The sequence below is a fragment of the Canis aureus genome, chromosome 21 (assembly GCF_053574225.1).
Source record: "Canis aureus isolate CA01 chromosome 21, VMU_Caureus_v.1.0, whole genome shotgun sequence".
Taxonomy (NCBI): domain Eukaryota; kingdom Metazoa; phylum Chordata; class Mammalia; order Carnivora; family Canidae; genus Canis; species Canis aureus.
This window is the reverse complement of record NC_135631.1, coordinates 4236256-4253236: the sequence shown is the minus strand read 5'-3', so window position 1 is coordinate 4253236 and position 16981 is coordinate 4236256. Positions and strand designations below refer to the sequence as shown.

Here is a 16981-nt window from a genome sequence, read left to right as displayed (position 1 = left end):
GCCCGGCCGGGGCGGGAGCGGGAGCGAGGGGCGGGGCGGCCCGGCTTCCGGGACTTCGCGCCGTCGCCGCGGTTGGGGGGTGGGGGGGCCGTACCAAGGGGGAAGCCTGGATCGCAGCGCCCGCTCGTAGCGCGCGGCGACGGTGTGGACGCGCAGGCCGGGGAGAGAACCTAGTGCCGCCCTCGGGAGCATGGCCCGGAACGCCACCCTTCCTGCCCGCAGCCCTGGGAGGTACGTACTGATGGCCCCATTTCACAGGCGGGGGAAATAGAGCCCCAGAAAGAACAGACTTGCTCAGGGCCACACCGAGAATCTGGGCCAGAGCCAGCTGTTCTCAACATCAGGAGTCTCTGCCACCCACGTCTCAACCTCAATAGGAAGGAGCAGAGTCAAGGATCAACCTGGGTGGCCCTACCTGTGGGCAGCACCCATTTGCCAGTCTCAACCTAATTCCTTAGCTGTCAAGTGGGAGGATGGTCCGAACATCCCACAAGCAGCCGATTTCCAAAAACTATGGGACCTTGGGCAAAGCCTTACACTCTGAGCCTCAGTTTCTACCTCTGTTAAATAGAAATAATTATGTTTCTGTCTCTTACACAGCCACTGAGAGCATGAAATCTTGGGAAGCATTTAGTTCGGAGACTGGCTGGTTTTCTACAGTCTCATTAGAATCCGTTATCGCGGACGAGAAAGTGCGTGAGTATGCGCGCCTGCGCAAACACGTGTTTACTCTCCCCTGAGAAGCCTGCCCCAGGCGGTAGCCGCCCTGTTCACACCTCGATTAGAACCCTTATCGCCCACCCGCTGGCCTGGCATGGTAATGAGCACCAGCAAGTATCACAGCCGGAGTTAGAGAACTGTCCTGGGGCAGCGCATCAGCTTCTTTCCCTCTTGGCCAGCACTCAGCAAGGGTTGCGAATGAACTGGGTGCTTAATACTTGGTTTGAACAGGGTATCTGTCTGATCTGCCAAGAGTGATCGCGGTTGTCTCCAGAGGCAAGTGACTGTGCATAGGGTGTGGGGATGAGCAGCCTGTAAGCCTAAGTGTGTAACTTCGAGGTCCTCTCCTCTTCGTCTCAGGGAGTTGCGGGGGTGTATGTGCCCAGATGTCTGAGCATCCACCGTCCCCAAATGTGCAGGCTTCTTTTAGCGAGCCTGACACGTGGTCTGGCTCCCAGGCCCAGCGTTGTGGTCCTCGGTTTCCTCTGTAAGAGAAAGCCTTTTACATACAGACCAAAGGCTCCAAGTGCAAAGGGGGGCAGCCAGGAGGCCTGTGCAGAGTATCTGGCACCCAATCACTCCTCACCGAAACTGGGTCTCAGGTACCGAAGCCCAGGACCCTGCCCCCTTCTCTCCCCCGCCCCAGGGTTTATGTGGCCTCCAGGGAGCCACGGGCCAATGCAACTTCACCCCCTTCAGCTTCTGCAGCGGTTTCCTCCCACTCAAAGAGCACTCACTAGCTCCCAGGCCCTTCCGGGAGGCGCCTTCCCCTCTCCCGCCTAGAGGCCCTAGGCCCAAGGGCTCAGGCCCACCCATTTCCTGTGCCGCCCCAACTCCGCCCCTATTCGGGGTGGAAAGTTTCTCTCAAGTTAGGCGGTTCCTTCTCCTTCCTTCCCGCCGGGAAGGACCAAAGCAAGTCGGGGTGGGGGGTGGGCTCCCAGATCTCTGGCCAGAGAGGGGAAATTACTCGCCCGCCGTCGCAGAACCGCGGGACTAGCTCCGCCAGCTGGATGTGCTCCCCAACCTCGTCAGTGGAGGGAGGACTCGCACTCCTTCGCCGGCAGGCCTTTCTTCCACTCGGGGGTCTTGCGCGCCACCTGCCGGCAGAGCGCGGGGCCGCACTTGCCAGAAACACCGCTATCTCCCCGCCCCAGAGCCAGGCATTCAAAACACAAGAAAGCCGAGAGAGGATTTATTTAACTACGTGCCCAAGAGTCTGGCCCCTAAACTTAAATATCCAGCACGGAGCCTTGGCCCTCCCGGCCGTGGGTGGGTGCAAGAATGGGAATGCCCTGGTCTAGAGCAGTGGAACCCAGGGACCAAAGGTGGGATGCCCCTGAGCCAGCAGCTGCCATAGCAGCAAAAGGTGAAAAGATGGGAACCAAGCACTCATCCCAATCCCAGAGACGTCAAGGGGAGTGCCAGATGCTTTGGGCCCCACCACTAGACTGAAGGTTGGCCAAGCTGGGGTGCACACATGTGGGAGTAGTGGAGGTCCAGTGCGGTGGGCAAAGGCTGTGGCCCAGGTGCCTGCCCCAGTGTTAGCTAACCAGAGTCAGAAAAGAGGTGGTTGGCAGTTTTGCCTCTGAGGGGCTCAAGGCTTGCCTTGTGAAGTGGGTATAGGGGAAAGCAGGCACTATAAGTCTGAGTACTTACTAAGGGGTGAGTTTCTGAGCCTTTTGCATGGGTGCATGTTCCCCCCACCCTCAGCTCTTCAGAGGCTGATGTGAAAGGCGTCCTGCAGCCACTGGTCACGGGCATTGTGTGTCTGGGGCACAGTGAGGGGTGGTGGGTCCGGGGGTAGGCTGGCATCAGGAGGCTCATCGTCATCAGAAAGGCCAGCATCAGGTGGATAAGAGCTGTCTGAGTGCAGGGAGGATGACAGGTCCTGGCACAGGCTCAAGTCTTGGCACAGGTGCTTATAGTCTTGGATTGACTCGTACAGGCCCCACAGCTGGCACAGCAGGGACATATCCAGCTGCCGCAGCCCCACCTGCAAAAGACTGAGGGTGGGCTGGGGTTGGGGTCCAGGCCACCCTCAGCCCTAACCAATCTTCCTGCACCTTTTTAAGCATAAAGATTTGTGGACATCAGATTGCCACCTGCAAGCTGACTCCTTAGGTAAGTCACTGATCCTCAACTGTAAAAGGGGATAACATTTACCTAGCAGGATGCAATGAAATAATATGAGTAAAGCATTTAAAAATACATGGTAAGTACTGCCATAGGTAATAACTATAATCACTGTTACTATATCCCCTCTGACCCAAAGGGCTTTTGTAGATCTTCTGAAACTCAAGCCATGAGTTCCCGGTTCCGTGCCTCTGCGCTGCGCCCCATCCTGGGACCCTCATATTCAGCTGCGGCCCCCCGCCCAGCTGGCCCGGGGCCCAGCTACTCACCATCTCTTTGCGCAGCGCTGCTAGTGCTGAGTCGAGATTAACAGGACGACGCGGGCCGGGGGGACCTGCGGCGGCTCCCGCGTTGGTGGCGCCCGCCGCGTAGCGGGGCCCATCTGGGAGGCGGGCGGCGCGGCTCAGCTCGTCGTGGATGCGGCTGCGCTGGCTGTAGACGCGCTCCAGCTCCCGCCACGAACCCCCGCTTGCGTTGAGGAGACCGCTGAGGCCGCGCGGTAGCGGAGGGAGCCCGGCCAGGGCGCAGCCAGCGCCGCCCGGCGCCTCGGCCGAGGGCAGCCCATTCATGGCCTGGCCGGCGCGGACCGCGACGCTGCCTACTGCCCTTCAACGCTCCGCCCGGGCCGCAGCCCGCAGGCTCCGCACCGCGCAGCCCCGCCGGCCGAACCCAGCCGCCGCCCGCAGGCCGCGCTTTGTTCCTTCCCCCGACTCCTCCGACTCCGCCCCTGCCCCACCCCCTTCGCATAGGCAGGGCCTCCCTTAAAAGGGCTACGTTGGTGGGCCCACAGTGCGAATCCTGGGCAAGGGAGTGGGGCAGCCGCTGAAAGGGAGCCAGAAAAAGGGGCGTGGGGGGGGGGCGGTGGGGAAAGACCCCAAAAGCGACGAACACGTCTCTTTTACGGCTCGTTTTGCTCCCCCCACAACAACATGTTTAGTTATTCTGCCCAATTTTAAGTCTCCAGGGTAAGATCTAAACCTGGGGTTGGGGCGGAGGGAGGGCGGGGTCATGAGACTAGGGTATGTCCATACTTGGTCCCCAACGTGCAACCTGATGCCCTGTCAGTGTCTCAGTGTCTGAGACAGGGGCATGAGGTGGGTCGGGATGATGGTATCAGAATGCTCAGGGGAAGAAGACCCCAAAGGGGCCTGGAACCCAAAATCTCATTCAAGGGTGGGAACTGAGCATTGGAGGGCTGAGGAGCCTGAAGGGGTGCTGTAGTGGTCCATCTCTCTTGGTTCTGCTTTTAAGAAGGCTCTGACTTTCTCCTCAGAAAAAAACTATCACATAGTTCTCTCCCTCCTCCCTCATTCTGAGTGGGGAATCCAAGCTGAAACAAGCCCAATTAATCTCTCAGGGCATCAAGGAGAGCAGAACAGTGGCAGGGTAAGAGGCCAAAGGCAGGAAAAAGGCAACCGGAACTGGAGCTGGCATGCACACTCAGAACCAAGGAAAGAACAAACCACACAAGAGGACAGCTGTTTTTCTAGAGGGTTTTTCTCAGGCGGGGCTTTTTTAGTGTTGAAGCTGCCGAAGGCTGCGCAGAGCCTCAGCACAAGCCCGGATCAAGCTACACAGCTGGATGCTAGTCTCCAGGGAGGTGCTAGAGCCCAGGTCAGCTGAGGCCCAGGTCAGCTTCTGCAGGAGGGCCTCCTGTGTGCAGGCCAAGACATCTGCATTTGGAGGCACAGCAGGAGGGGGTGGCCCCTGGGCTGCCTTGAGCCCTGCTGCAGCTCCCTCACAGTGCTCTGGACGGGGTACTGGGGGCTGAGGGGCTGGCCGAGAGCCCGAGGGGAGCTCCACGGCAGAGGCAAGCTGGTGTTCCCGAGCTTGGGAGAGAGCGGCCTGGGCATTCAGAGCTAAAAGAGGAGAAAGTGGGTGGAATGATCAGGAAGCATGTCCCGCGTCAGCCCTGGACCACTTCCTCCTTACTGCTCTGTTCATTCTGTACTTGAGATGCCTCTCTATAAGGTAACTCATCCATTTTCTTCTTGGGGTCACAGTTATTTATGCCCTTGCTTCATCTCTCCCATCAACACTATGCCCGACTTAGCTCACTTTTCATACTGTCTGGCACACAGGTGTTTAGTGCCCCTAATAAATGAATGCTCCTCTCTAGAGCCGAAAGTAGAAAGCACCTTACCTCCGCTTCACCCACAGACTCCATTGTCACCTCCCAAACCTACTGTTACCGGGCCTTTATCACCCCGCGGCTTCTCCACCAAGCATACTCGGCCCCTCACCCGGATTATCTTTATCCACGTCTGAGTCGAGCTCCTGACAAGCCACGCAGTAGATTTTCCGCTGTTTGTCTTGAAGGAGGATCGTCTAGAAGCAGAAAGCACGGGGACATGGGTGAGACGCAGGGCGATGCGGTCCAGAGGGGAGAGCTGGGGCAGGGCCGTGCGGCCTGGTCCGCGGCCCCATGCCCGATCCCAGGTCCCGAGCCTCTCCTCACCCCGCAGTCCGCGCACGTCTCGCCCAGCATGCGGTAACCACGCAGCAGGTAGTCGCCCATGAGCCGAGAGATGCGATCCTGTCGCTCCCTTCGCGCTTGCAGAACCTTCGTCTCCGCTTCGGTTGGGGGCTCCCAGGAGAAGTCGTCGACTTCTGGGGTTAGAGAGGCACAAGAGGCAGAGGGGTCTTGCCCGAGCGGGCCACCTCCTGCACCCCGCAACCAGAGGCCCCCACGGCCCAAGTCCTCACCAGCACCGTTCAGGGCCATGTTGCCGTTGTCGCCACCAGGCTCAACGGACGTGACGTACTAGCGGAGCGCTGGACGCTCGGCTCCGCCCCCGCCGCTTAGACCTGGGAGGAGCGCGGAGAGAGCGCCTCGGGCGTGCGGATGCCGGTAGCGGGGCGTGTCTGCGGCGGGAGATCCCGGCCTAGGGGCGAGCCCTCGGCCCGAACCCAGTGGACGAACCGGGCTGGCGGGGCCGCAGGAGGGCAGTCCCCGGGGTAACGTCGCTCGGGTCGCAGGACCTGAAAGTGGCTGCGCGGGGTCGCCCTTCCTGCCGGCCGCAGATGGAGAAGCCGCCTTGGCTTGAGAAATCCACGCTGGCCTCCGCCTCCCCTTGGGTTTCCCGTTCCGCACCGGTCGGACCTGGGCCAGGCGGGGCAGCGGCGTCATCACAACACCCCCTGGATAACAGCAAGTGGCCACTGAAGTCCCTTCAGTACTCGGTGCTTTCTCACTTCAGCCGGCCAGGCGGGCCAGGCGGGGGTCGTTCTCCCTTCCTATACCTTTCAGCCTATTTCAAGACACCCTCACCCCCTTCTGCTTGTTCAGAGGCCCAGTCTGCGGATCCCCTTAACTCCGCCCCTAACTTTTTTTTTTTCTGTTTTAAGTTTAAGGCCCCCAAACGCAGGCTGCTTGGAAAAGCACTGCCCTGGGCTTGCCCAGGTCCGGGTCCGCAGCAGCTGCAGAGGGGTTCCTGGTGGATGGTGAGGCTGAAGGACCTAATAGTTACCCTTATGACCGTTATGCTTTTTTTAGGTGGGCTCTGTTAAAATTACTAGTGCTCCCTGAGCACTGGCCTTAATGTTGCCCCCTCTTCTGCGTTCTCTTTCTTTACGCATCCTCTCCCTTATTAGATTTGGAGAAGCCAGATAGGGCAGGTAGTGGTGCCCAGATGTGCCGCCTGAAGTGCCTTAAGGCGGCACATCAGGGCAGAGGAGAAGGAGCTAGGATTTAGACCGTACAATCTCACTGCAGCCTCCTTTTTTGACTAGACAGCCCGTGCTTCTGCATTCTTACCTGAAGAGCGAATGCCCTTCTGGTGCCACCTTCCTTCTTCATAGACTTCATGGAACTGCCATCATCTGACCCTTGCTGCCACCTGCTTGCAGAGCCTTGTGCCCCTCTTCACTCTACCAGCAGGCTGTCTGCCAGCGGTGTTCCTGACTCGGTCTGACCCTAGGTCAGTTCTGCCAAGCTGATTAGAGGAACTCTTGGACTCTAGCCTGCGTGCACAGACCCTCCAGGTCCGTACTGTCTTCATCTCCCAACACTATCCGAAATTCCTCAGTGTACCCTTCTGGGTCATCATAATGGCCAGTATCCATTCAACAGCTTATTCTTTCTGGAACCAAATAAAACCCTGGCATTTGTCCTCCTATTTATTTTTTTTAATATTTTATTTATTTATTCATGAGAGACAGAGAGAGAGAGAGGCAGAGACACAGGCAGAGGGAGAAGCAGGCTCCATGCAGGGAGCCTGATGTGGGACTCGATCCTGGGTCTCCAGGATCACGCCCTGGGCCAAAGGCAGGCGCCAAACCGCTGAGCCACTCAGGGATCCCTGTCCTCCTATTTAATCCCTGTCATTTAGTCCTCATGACAGCCTTACCAGGAAGATACTACTGTTATCTCCATTTAACAGAACAGGAAACAATAATCCTTTATTTATTATTTTTTTTAAATATTCTATCCATTCATGAGAGAAACAGAGAGAGACACAGAGACACAGGCAGAGAGATAAGCAGGCTCCATGCAGGGAGCTTGATGTAGGACTCAATCCCGGGACTCCAGGATCACGCCCTGGGCTGAAGGCAGGCACTCAACCACCAAGCCACCTGTGCGTCCCCAATAATCCCTTTAAAACAAAAATCAGGGATTCCTGGGGGGCTTAGCAGTTGGGCGTCTGCCTTTGGCTCAGGGCATGATCCCAGTTTGGGGATCAAGTCCCGCATTGGGATCCCTGTGGGGAGCCTGCTTCTCCCTCAGCCTCTCTGTGTGTCTCCCATGAATAAAAAAGACAAACAAAAATCATAAATCAGAGGGTGCCTGGGTGGCTCAGTGGTTGCGCATCAGACTCTTGGTTTTGGCTCAGGTCATGACCTTGGGGTGATGGGATCAAGCCCTACACGGGGCTCTTCACTCAGCTCCCTTCCTTTCTACCCCTCCCCACCATGCTCTTGCGCACATGTGCTCTCTCAAATAAATAAATCTTTTTTTTAATTTTTTTTTAATTTTTATTTACTTATGATAGAGAGAGAGAGAGGCAGAGACATAGGCAGAGGGAGAAGCAGGCTCCATGCACCGGGAGCCTGATGTGGGATTCGATCCCGGGTCTCCAGGATCGTGCCCTGGGCCAAAGGCAGGCGCCAAACCGCTGCACCACCCAGGGATCCCATAAATAAATCTTTTTTTAAAGATTTATTTATTCATGAGAGACACAGAGAAAGAGAGAAGCAGAGATACAGGCAGAAGGAGAAGCAGGCTCCCCACAGGGAGCCTGATGTGGGATTCAATCCCGGATCCCGGGACCATGCCCTGAGCTGAAGGCAGATGCTCAACCGCTGAGCCACACGTGTCCCAATAAATAAGTCTTTAAAACATAAATTAGGTCAAGGGTGCCTGGGTGTCTCAGTTGGTTAAGCATCTGCCTTTGGCTCAGGTCTTCATCCCAAGGTCCTGGGATCAAGCCCCAGATCTGGCTCCCTGGTCAGCGGGGAGTCTGCTTCTCCCTCTCCCTCTGCCCCCCGCTCATGCTCTCTCTTATGCTCTCAAATAAATAAAATATATTTTTAAATATTTTACTTATTAATTCATGAGAGACAGAGAGGCAGAGACACAGGCTGAGGGAGGAGAAGCAGGCTCATGCAAGAAGCCCCATGTGGACTTGATCCCCGGAATCTGGAATCACACCCTGAGCCAAAAGCAAACACCCAACCGTTGAGCCACACAGGCATCCCTAAATAAATAAAATATTAAAAAAAAAAACATAAATCAGATCAAATCACTCTTGCTCAAAACTCTCTGGCATCCCCCCATCACACTTAGACAAAAATCCAAAGTCCCACAAATCTGGTTCCTGGCCCTGCTCATCCCTTTCCACTCCTCCTACAACCCCTTCTCACTACTCAAGGGCACTCCCATCACCTTTCTCCCCTCAGGGCCCCTTCCTGCCTCAAGTTCTGCAAGAGGATGGACAAGGCACAGGCCTGGAATTAGGCTCGCTTGGGTTTGATCCTGGATCTGCTGCTGTGTCCCCAGGAGTAATTCACTTCATTTCTCTGGACTTCAATTCCTCATCCGTGAAACTGGGTCAGTTATACCTACTTGGCAGGGGTTGCCGTGAGGATTTAGTGAGATGTGAGGAGATAGGTGGTAGGAGAAAATTGACTCCCAGTCTCTCACATGAATGCAGGTTTAGTGAGCAGAGACACCACCTTTGTTCTGGACTGTCTTTTCCAGAATGCTTGTATAGTGAACAGCCTTGGACAACAGAGATAACTGGCTCCCTCCAGAGCAAAGGGCAGGCATACTTACTGCCCATTATAAAATACCTAGATGCCCCAAGCTCAGAGTTAGTCCCTCCACTGTAACACAACTCACCGCTGTGTGTAGGCATTCATATGAGTCCACCTGCCTTGCTTTGGTGAGACTTGAGGATAAGGGGAAGTGACAAATATACTCATGTTCATAACACTTGTGTGCTGGGAGGAATAAAGTCCTTTATCTCTGACCCACAAGTCTCATGTCCTCTGCCAGTATCCATGAAATTGTGTCACCATAACTTGTTAATTTGAAAGTAGGCTGAAATAATATAAAAGGAGGGGGGACGCCTGGGTGGCTCCTTGGTTGAGCATCTGCCTTTGGCTCAGGGCATGTTCCCAGGCTCCTGGGATTGAGTCCCGCCTTGGGCTCCCTGCAGGAAGCCTGCTTCTCCCTCTGCCTGTGTCTCTGCCTCTCTGTGTCTCTCATAAATAAATAAAATCTTTAAAAAAAGATTAGAGAAAATCAACTAACCTACAAATTAATTCATTGAAAAGAGCAACAAAATTGACAAACCTTTACCTAGACTGACCAACTCAAGCCCAGCTTAGCCAAAGGATATGAACTTTGCAGCTCCAACTGGAAAGCAATGTGACTGTGGTTGCTAAGTCAAGGAGTCCCCAGATGTGAGGTAAATAATGTCAGTGACCACCCAATAGGGGGTTTTACTGTAACATTTCCAGCTGACTGTGGAAACAAATTACAGCTGATCCATCTAGAGCACTTAGGTAGATGCCCATGCTATGGGTCATTCTCTAATGAGACTGACAGGAATCAAGCTGTTGATTGACACTGCGTTGCCCAGATTGTCTCCATTTCTGCCTGGGTCCTTCATCATAACAGACATGGCAACGTGTCCACCATCACAGAGTGGGAGCAAAGTAAAGGACTCTTTACTTCTGGTGCAGAGCCCACTGCCCCATGCCAGACTTGTGATTCCTGACAACTTTCATCTGTATGTCCCGGAACTAGAGAGGCCACATTGTATGCAGTGTTGCTCCTGTTCACTCCTAAGGGGTTTAAATACATAGAATCTTTTACTCCTCCTTGGGGCTATGGGTGATGGCTCACACTTTTCCAGGTTACAATGGTGCTGCTCCAGTCCAATCAGCCAACTTCAGCCACATCATTGTGGTTCCTGAGACTTATCTGTGTTTTTTATTTTCTGGGTGATTTCATTTAACAACAGTGCAACTTTTATCCCAAAAGCTACTCAACAATGGGCTGATAGTCTAAGTATTTTGTGGTCCTTCCAAGCTCTCTATTATCCACTGTTGAGTGGATACTGTTGAGTGTTGAGTGTTGAAGTGGTCTCCTCAAATATAAACTCAACGGATGCCTGGGTGGCTCAGTGGTTGAGTGTCTGTCTTTGGCTCAGATCGTGATCCCAGAGTCCCAGGATCAACTCCCACATCGGTTTCCCTGTGAGGAGCCTGCTTCTCCCTCTGCCTGTGTCTCTGCCTCTCTCTCTGCCCCTCATGACTAAATAAATAAAATCTTTAAAATATATATGTAAACTCAAAAAAGCATTCAACTCTTGATCTCGGGGTCATGAGTTCAAGTCCCACATTGGGGATAGAGTTTACTTAAGAAAAAACTCAGAAAGATTTCTGGCCCTCCCTCCTGGCCCACACACAGTGCAGCAGTTCAATCACTGAATGTAGCTGTCCCCAGGATGAAGCCATCTCCTCTTGGTCAGGTCCTTTGTTAATGATCAGGATACGAAGTATGGGGTTTAGATAGACCAGTGTTAAAAATTCACTGGGGCATCTGGGGCTGGCTTGGTCAGGAGAGCATAGACCCTTAATCTCAGGGTTGTGAGTTTGAGCCCCACATTGGGTGTAGAGATTACTTTAAAATAAATAAAAATTCAGGCTTCTACACTCACCATTCATGGACATAGGATTCTTTCTTCCCCCTCACACTAGCCCCAGCCTGGTTGGTGCATCTCCTGGGTGGCAGCTCAGTCAAAGGGGGCCTACACGATTTACACTGAATTGTGGTTCAACCACTGAGGTTCTCTTGTTGGACTGCTATGGCCCTGGATCATGAGAATAACTGGAGTGTTCAGTTATATCTCTTTGAGTCAGTGGCCCACATGTAGACTGGGGGGACATAATGAGTCCCTGTACATTGTATAAAAATTTCCTTTGGGACACCTGGGTGTCTCAGTGGTTGAGCATCTGCCTTTGGCTCAGGTTATGATCCCAGAGGTCCTGGGATCAAGTCCCTCATTAGGCTCCCCGCAGGGAGCCTCCTTCTCCCTCTACCTGTGTCTCTGCCTCTCTCTGTGTCTCTCATGAATAAATAAATAAAATCTTTTTAAAAACAATGTCCTTCTTGTGCCAGATCCTTCCAGATGAGAGGTATAAGTAGGGAATGTTTAGGAAAAGGTGAAATTCTAGCCACTGGAATAGAATAGATTGATTTTATAACAATGGAAGGAAAACCACCACCTCAGCAGCTGGGGAAGGAGTTCGTCAAACACAGGAGACATAGAGGAAGAAGAGACTTTAATGATCTTTGTATTTCCAAGCCACCTGGAGTCTCCCTTACTGAGCAAAATATCTTGGTCCAATTTGTATGAGTTGGACTGTCACTTAAATTTAACTGACTGCTGGGTCTGGTATCCTCCACTAGACAGTCTGACAGAACCTGCCGTTCTAATCCTACTGAAGGCATGGAAGCAGCAGAGGGCATCCTCAGCTCCAATATTTCCCACATAAAATACTATGCCAACGCCAGCACCTCCAGGTGCCCTCCTCACCCCCATCTTGTAGCCGTCATCACTCACAATTCCCTGGGGCAGATGAATGCCATTTGGCATTTGGCATTTGGCATGGACAAGCAGGACAGGCTGGGCCCTCAGTGGGTCCATCCCAAAACAGGGACTAGACTCAATTCTTTGGCTCGGACTGGAAACTCAAAGGCTACTAATGTGTGGAGTGGCCATGCTGGGGGCACTGTCAACCTGGGCTCCCCAGCTGATGTAGGTCTGTCCCACTTGGGGGGTGCCAGATTTCTTTCCAGAGGCACCATGTGCACCTTTAAGACCACACAACTTGTATGGAAGTCAAACAGAAACCTGTCTCTTTCTTGAAAACAGGATGACTTGAAACTTATCCCCAACTTTAGTTGAAGTAATCGATGGCAAATGTTGGCCTGGAAGGCTCTTAGGAGCCCTTTCATTCACTAACGTTGCTATGGATGATAGAAATTCCCTGGTCTTCTTCCTTGCAGGTCAGGGCAGAGTCTGTGCGACTGTTAATATATTCTGCTATGCCTGGGTTAACACTTTTGACCAAGTGGAGGGGCTGATACAGAGAACTAAGGAGCAAGCAACCTTGCTTTTTAAGGCAGATCTGATGCTTCAATGAATTTGTTCAGCTAAGACCCTGAGGGGTCTGGTTGAGGTGAGTACTGTAAATTGGCCTCATCCTGCTGCTTAAAGTCCTGTTGAGAGCAGCCTTAAGTAATGCTGTGTGACAAATTGAATGGGTTTGGCTCCAGACCCTGTTGATCAGGTTTGCCAATAGAGTGATGCAGTCATGGGAAAATCTGCCAAAATCAAAGACAGTTCAGAAATGAGGGTTGGTTATTATCACAAAAACAATTTTCCAGGACTCGCACATTATGCACTGACTCCCTTGTCCTGGACTCTTCTCAGGAATGTTTGTGTAATGAGCAGCCATGGAAGATGGAGACGATGTCTCCTCCAAAGCAAAGAACAGACGTGCTTGTTGACCATTTGAAAAGATTTGGCGTTCTCTAAATTTAGAGTCCTCTCCACATTGCAATGCCCTGTGTGCAGACATCTATCTGGCCCCCTAGTGCTCTTTCCATGGGACTTAGGGACAAGGGGATTGATGTCAATAGGCTGATGATCACACTGTTTACTACATCATGAGTAATAAAGTCCTTTGTCTCTGACCCAAGAATCTTGTGTCTTCTGCCAGCACGCACAAAGCAGTGGTGGGCTCACTTATTAGTTTGCAAGTAGGGGACGATCTCAGCCCCTTCCCAGTCCTTGACAGGGGTACACAGAAAATCCTAGAAAAGCTGACAGTAAAGCCTTTTCATAGCAATCGTGGTGGGTACACCAGTTGTCTGGGAAGCAGTGGGCTTGGGCTCTTTCAGACTATTCCCTCACCAAAGAATCTATCACACCCTGAAGTGAGGCAGCCCAACATCTGCCCCTACCTGTGGCATTGTTGACGTGGTGGTAGTTAGGCCCATTCCTCAGGGACAGCAAACACCGTGGTGGCACATATGCTCACACAACTCTATTCCAGCTACCGCTTGACTGCCTGGTTTGGAGGTCAGGTTCACACAGTACCAAGTGGTCTATGCTGAACAGCTGTGAGTCTGAAAAACATAACTTATGTTATTGTAGTTTCACACTAACAGGCACTCAAAAGGGGTCAGTTCTTCTTCTTGTTTTTCACCAAGATGTGAATTGGCCTAACGTTTCTGTGAAACAGGAAAGAGGGATCCCTGGGTGGCGCAGCGGTTTAGCACCTGCCTTTGGCCCAGGGCCCAATCCTGGAGACCCGGGATCGAGTCCCACGTCCAGCTCCCGGTGCATGGAGCCTGCTTCTCTGCTTCTTCCTCTGCCTATGTCTCTGCCTCTCTCTCTCTCTCTCTGTGACTATCATAAAAAAAAAAAAAAGGAACACAAAGCAGTGTGTTTAAAAAAAAAAGAAACAAGAAAGAGCTAGATGATGGAGTGATAGAAATAATACTATTCAGCTTTCGGAGCACCTGGGTGGCTCAGTTGGTTAAGCATCTGCCTTTGGCTCAGGTCATGATCTCAGAGTCCTGGGATCAAGCCCTGCATCAGGCTCCTTGTTCAGCGGGGGATCTGCTTCTCCTTCTGTGCCTCCCCCTTCTCCCTGCTCGTGTTCTCTCTCTCTCTCTCTCTCAAATAAATAAAATCTTTTAAAAAGAATACTATTCAACTTTTGGTGCCTGTTTTCTTTGGCGCTGTATGAAGGGCTTTGCATGAATTATCTCACTTAATGCTCAGGACAGCGCTGTAAATTAGGTCTTATCATCATCCCCCATTTATAGACTAGGAAGCTGAGGCTTGAGCAGGATAAGATTTCTCCACCATCACTCAGCTGGGATGTGGCGGGGCTGGGACTCCATCCGAGCAGTGCACATCTAGAACCTGATTCTCTCAGTGGGGTTTTCCTGTGTCTGAAAGGTGGAGAAGGGTAGCAGGGCCTAAGATCCCGTCTGATTGCTCCAGCATGAAGCAAGGTTCATTTCATTGTCCAATCCCATCTCTCAGTGCCCTTCATCTCTTGGTGGCACACTGGACAGCCATGCTCAGCAGAGTGTCTTCGGAGAGAGACGCTTCAGGGCAGAACTGTCCCCTCCAGGCCTCTGAAACTTCCCACCCTCATCTTCAGAACTGATGAGGAGCCTCACCCCCCCACCCTCCAGAGCCATGTCTTTCTTCAGAACCCAGAAGCTTCCCAAAGACATTCAGAACTCTGAAGGTGGCCCAAAGGCTCTCTTTTGGGGGCTGTGGCCCACAACCCCACAGGCGGCCCAGCTCCCACTGGCCAGCATGTCATGGTTCCCAGACCCAGATCACAAGGATAAGAGCTAAGATATATTGTGCACTTACTATGTGGCCAGCATCTACCAAGGGTTTCCAAAGTGTCAGCTCATTTGATTCTGGGTTTAACAATGAGGAAATTGAGACTTACAGAAGTTGAAGAATTTTCCCAATTTCCATAGTACAGGATGCAGCCAGGAAAATCTAAAGCCAGAAAACGACTGCTGTGCTATGCCGCCTCCTGAAATAGAACCTCCTTATGCAGGCTGCTGATGCCCTGTCCGGCCAATTCCCCTCATGAGCCATCAGGAGCCCTGAGTTGGAGTCCTGGCTCTGCCGTTGACCAGCGGTGTAACCTTGGCCAAGTCCCTTGCCTTCTCTGGGCCTCAAGAACCTCTGCACAAAGGAGCCTTTCCTAACCTTGAAGCAGTCTTAACATTTCCTGAGTCTGGGTCCCCTGCTTCCTTTTTGCCCTATTCCAGTGGAGCTCCTCATTGCTCTCAGGGCCCCATTCACCTATCTTCAGGACATTTGTGGGACCCTTCCCACTCCTCCTTCCCAGGAGCACTGTCTAGGTTTTGGATCAGGCAGGCTGGATTTCAGTCCCCATGCCTTCCTGATGACCTGAGTCTGTTTCATCTTTTAAAGCCTCATTCCAGAGGGCCAAGGGTTGTTTTAGAGAAATATGTAGGGAAATGCCTCCTACAGACAGGGACCCTAGACAAGAAGGATCATCCCCACCACCCCATCCCACCTCCCAACCCCACAAAGGATCCTGTGGGCCTAGGCCAGCAAAGGGAAGCCTGGAGTTTTTTTTTTAAGCAGGGGGTAGCATGGTTGGAATCAGGTTTTAAAAGGCGACTCTGGCACCAGGTAGAGGAGGGACCAGGGCAGGCAGAAGTGGCAGTGGGGAGCCCTCTTAGGCGACGGAAATTATCTAGAATGACAGAAGAGGTCATGTCTCCTTGGACTTGCAGAACTCCGTCTAGTGGGCACGGAAGCATGCCGGTAGATTCTAGGGGAGTGGATGGCTGGTGTGGTGACACAGGAGATAAGGACAGAGAGTGTGCTGGCCAAGGATACCTCGTGGGTTGGACTGTCACAGTCTGCCCTGCTGGTCCACTCTGCCTCCTTGTCCTCCCTGCTCCATGGCCAACCTCATGTGCTAAAACCCCCCAGGGGCCTCTGCCTGCAGGCTTCCTTTGGAGTTCAGACCCTGGGAGGCCTGGCTCAATAAGAGGAGACTAGGGGAATATTTATTTCCCCAGCCCCCCTCCCTGCAGACAGCAAGAGGGTCTCTGCTGCAAGCCACAGGTCCAGCTCCTGTGGCTCCAGGCTTTAGTTAGTGGGGCACTAGATCCCCCTCCTAGTCCCTTCAGCGGCCAGGGCTTCCCTCTGTTGTCCCTGGTGGTCTCCTAGCCCTCTTTAAAACTCCCTCCAGGGCAGCCCCAGTGGCGCAGCGGTTTAGCGCAGCCTGAAGCCTGGGGTGTGATCCTGGAGACCTGGGATCGAGTCCCACATCGGGCTCCCTGCATGGAGCCTGCTTCTCCCTCTGTCTCTGCCTCTCTCTCTCTCTCTCTCTCTGTGTGTGTCTCTCATGAATAAATAAATAAAATTCTTTAAAAAATAAAAAATAAAAAAATAAAACTCCCTCCAAGCTAGTCCCCTCCACCACCCACTCCTAGCCCACTGTTCCCTGCTGAGCTTTAGGAGTTTTGTAAAGACAATAAATGACATTTACTGAGCTCGCAGTATGAGCCAGGCAGTGGGCTGGGTGCTTGCTTGCACTGCCCCAAGTCACCACCCTATCCTGCTTTCAGCAGCAGGAGACACCGTTGGCCACGCACTCCTCCCAAAACACTCCTCTGACTCTTTCCAATCATGTCCCTGGTTTTCCACTCTGCCCTCCCCAGCTGCTCCTTCTGAGTCACTTCTGACTCTGCCTTTTCTCCCTGATCTGGGAGTGGGGACCTCCCTGGGTCACCCAGGGCCCTCTTTGCTCCCAGGCTAACCCCGTCCTTTGCCACCGCCATCGATGCCCCTGTATGCTGGGGACCCTAAGTCTGTGTCAGCAGGCTGCACATTCTGTCTGAGCTCTAGGCCTCTGGGTGGAGATGTCTCTATTTGGATGATACAAGCATCTCAAACTCAGCAAGCCCCAAACAAAACTCCAGACTCTTCCCCGTGTCTCCCTCTCTTCTGCCACCCTCCTCACCCACCCACGGGCTCAAGCCAGAAACCTGGAACCATTCATGCCACCTGCCTCTCCCAGTGTCTGGAGT

The 16981-nt window shown here is 53.0% G+C and overlaps 2 protein-coding genes and 1 long non-coding RNA gene across 5 annotated transcripts; 1 reads left to right on the top strand and 2 right to left on the bottom strand.

Annotated features, from left to right (window-relative positions):
* Positions 1-55: 55 nt before the first annotated feature.
* LOC144292311 (uncharacterized) lies at positions 56-6971 on the top strand. 2 transcript variants are annotated; one of them, XR_013359754.1, is made up of 4 exons: positions 56-231; positions 601-696; positions 2793-2841; positions 6586-6971. It is a non-coding gene; the product is annotated as an uncharacterized LOC144292311 (long non-coding RNA). The 2 variants fall into 2 exon arrangements; XR_013359753.1 differs by having other exon boundaries at positions 58-231; positions 601-692.
* FAM89B (family with sequence similarity 89 member B) lies at positions 1897-4185 on the bottom strand. Its single transcript, XM_077862424.1, has 2 exons — positions 3123-4185; positions 1897-2713 (listed from the first exon to the last, which is right to left on the bottom strand). Exons 1-2 carry the CDS (start codon positions 3420-3422, stop codon positions 2435-2437), a joined length of 579 nt encoding a protein of 192 aa, XP_077718550.1. The 5' UTR covers positions 3423-4185; the 3' UTR covers positions 1897-2434.
* On the bottom strand, positions 4333-5715 carry ZNRD2 (zinc ribbon domain containing 2). Of its 2 annotated transcripts, XM_077862423.1 has the most exons (4): positions 5560-5715; positions 5312-5463; positions 5097-5181; positions 4333-4712 (listed from the first exon to the last, which is right to left on the bottom strand). In XM_077862423.1, exons 1-4 carry the CDS (start codon positions 5576-5578, stop codon positions 4369-4371), a joined length of 600 nt encoding a protein of 199 aa, XP_077718549.1. In that variant the 5' UTR covers positions 5579-5715; the 3' UTR covers positions 4333-4368. The 2 variants fall into 2 exon arrangements, with proteins under 2 accessions (XP_077718549.1, XP_077718548.1); XM_077862422.1 differs by having other exon boundaries at positions 5312-5615.
* Positions 6972-16981: the final 10010 nt, after the last annotated feature.

What these genes read in the sequence shown, in the direction of transcription:
- FAM89B (XM_077862424.1), bottom strand. Translation starts at nt 3,422, where the DNA reads ATGAATGGGCTGCCCTCGGCCGAGGCGCCGGGCGGCGCTGGCTGCGCC. An exon ending in CAGCGCTGCGCAAAGAGATG is followed by an intron (nt 2,714 to 3,122) that starts GTGAGTAGCTGG and finishes AGTCTTTTGCAG; the next exon opens with GTGGGGCTGCGGCAGCTGGA.
- ZNRD2 (XM_077862422.1), bottom strand. Translation starts at nt 5,578, where the DNA reads ATGGCCCTGAACGGTGCTGGTGAGGACTTGGGCCGTGGGGGCCTCTGG. An exon ending in AGACGTGCGCGGACTGCGGG is followed by an intron (nt 5,182 to 5,311) that starts GTGAGGAGAGGC and finishes TTCTGCTTCTAG; the next exon opens with ACGATCCTCCTTCAAGACAA. An exon ending in CGTGGATAAAGATAATCCGG is followed by an intron (nt 4,713 to 5,096) that starts GTGAGGGGCCGA and finishes CTCCTCTTTTAG; the next exon opens with CTCTGAATGCCCAGGCCGCT.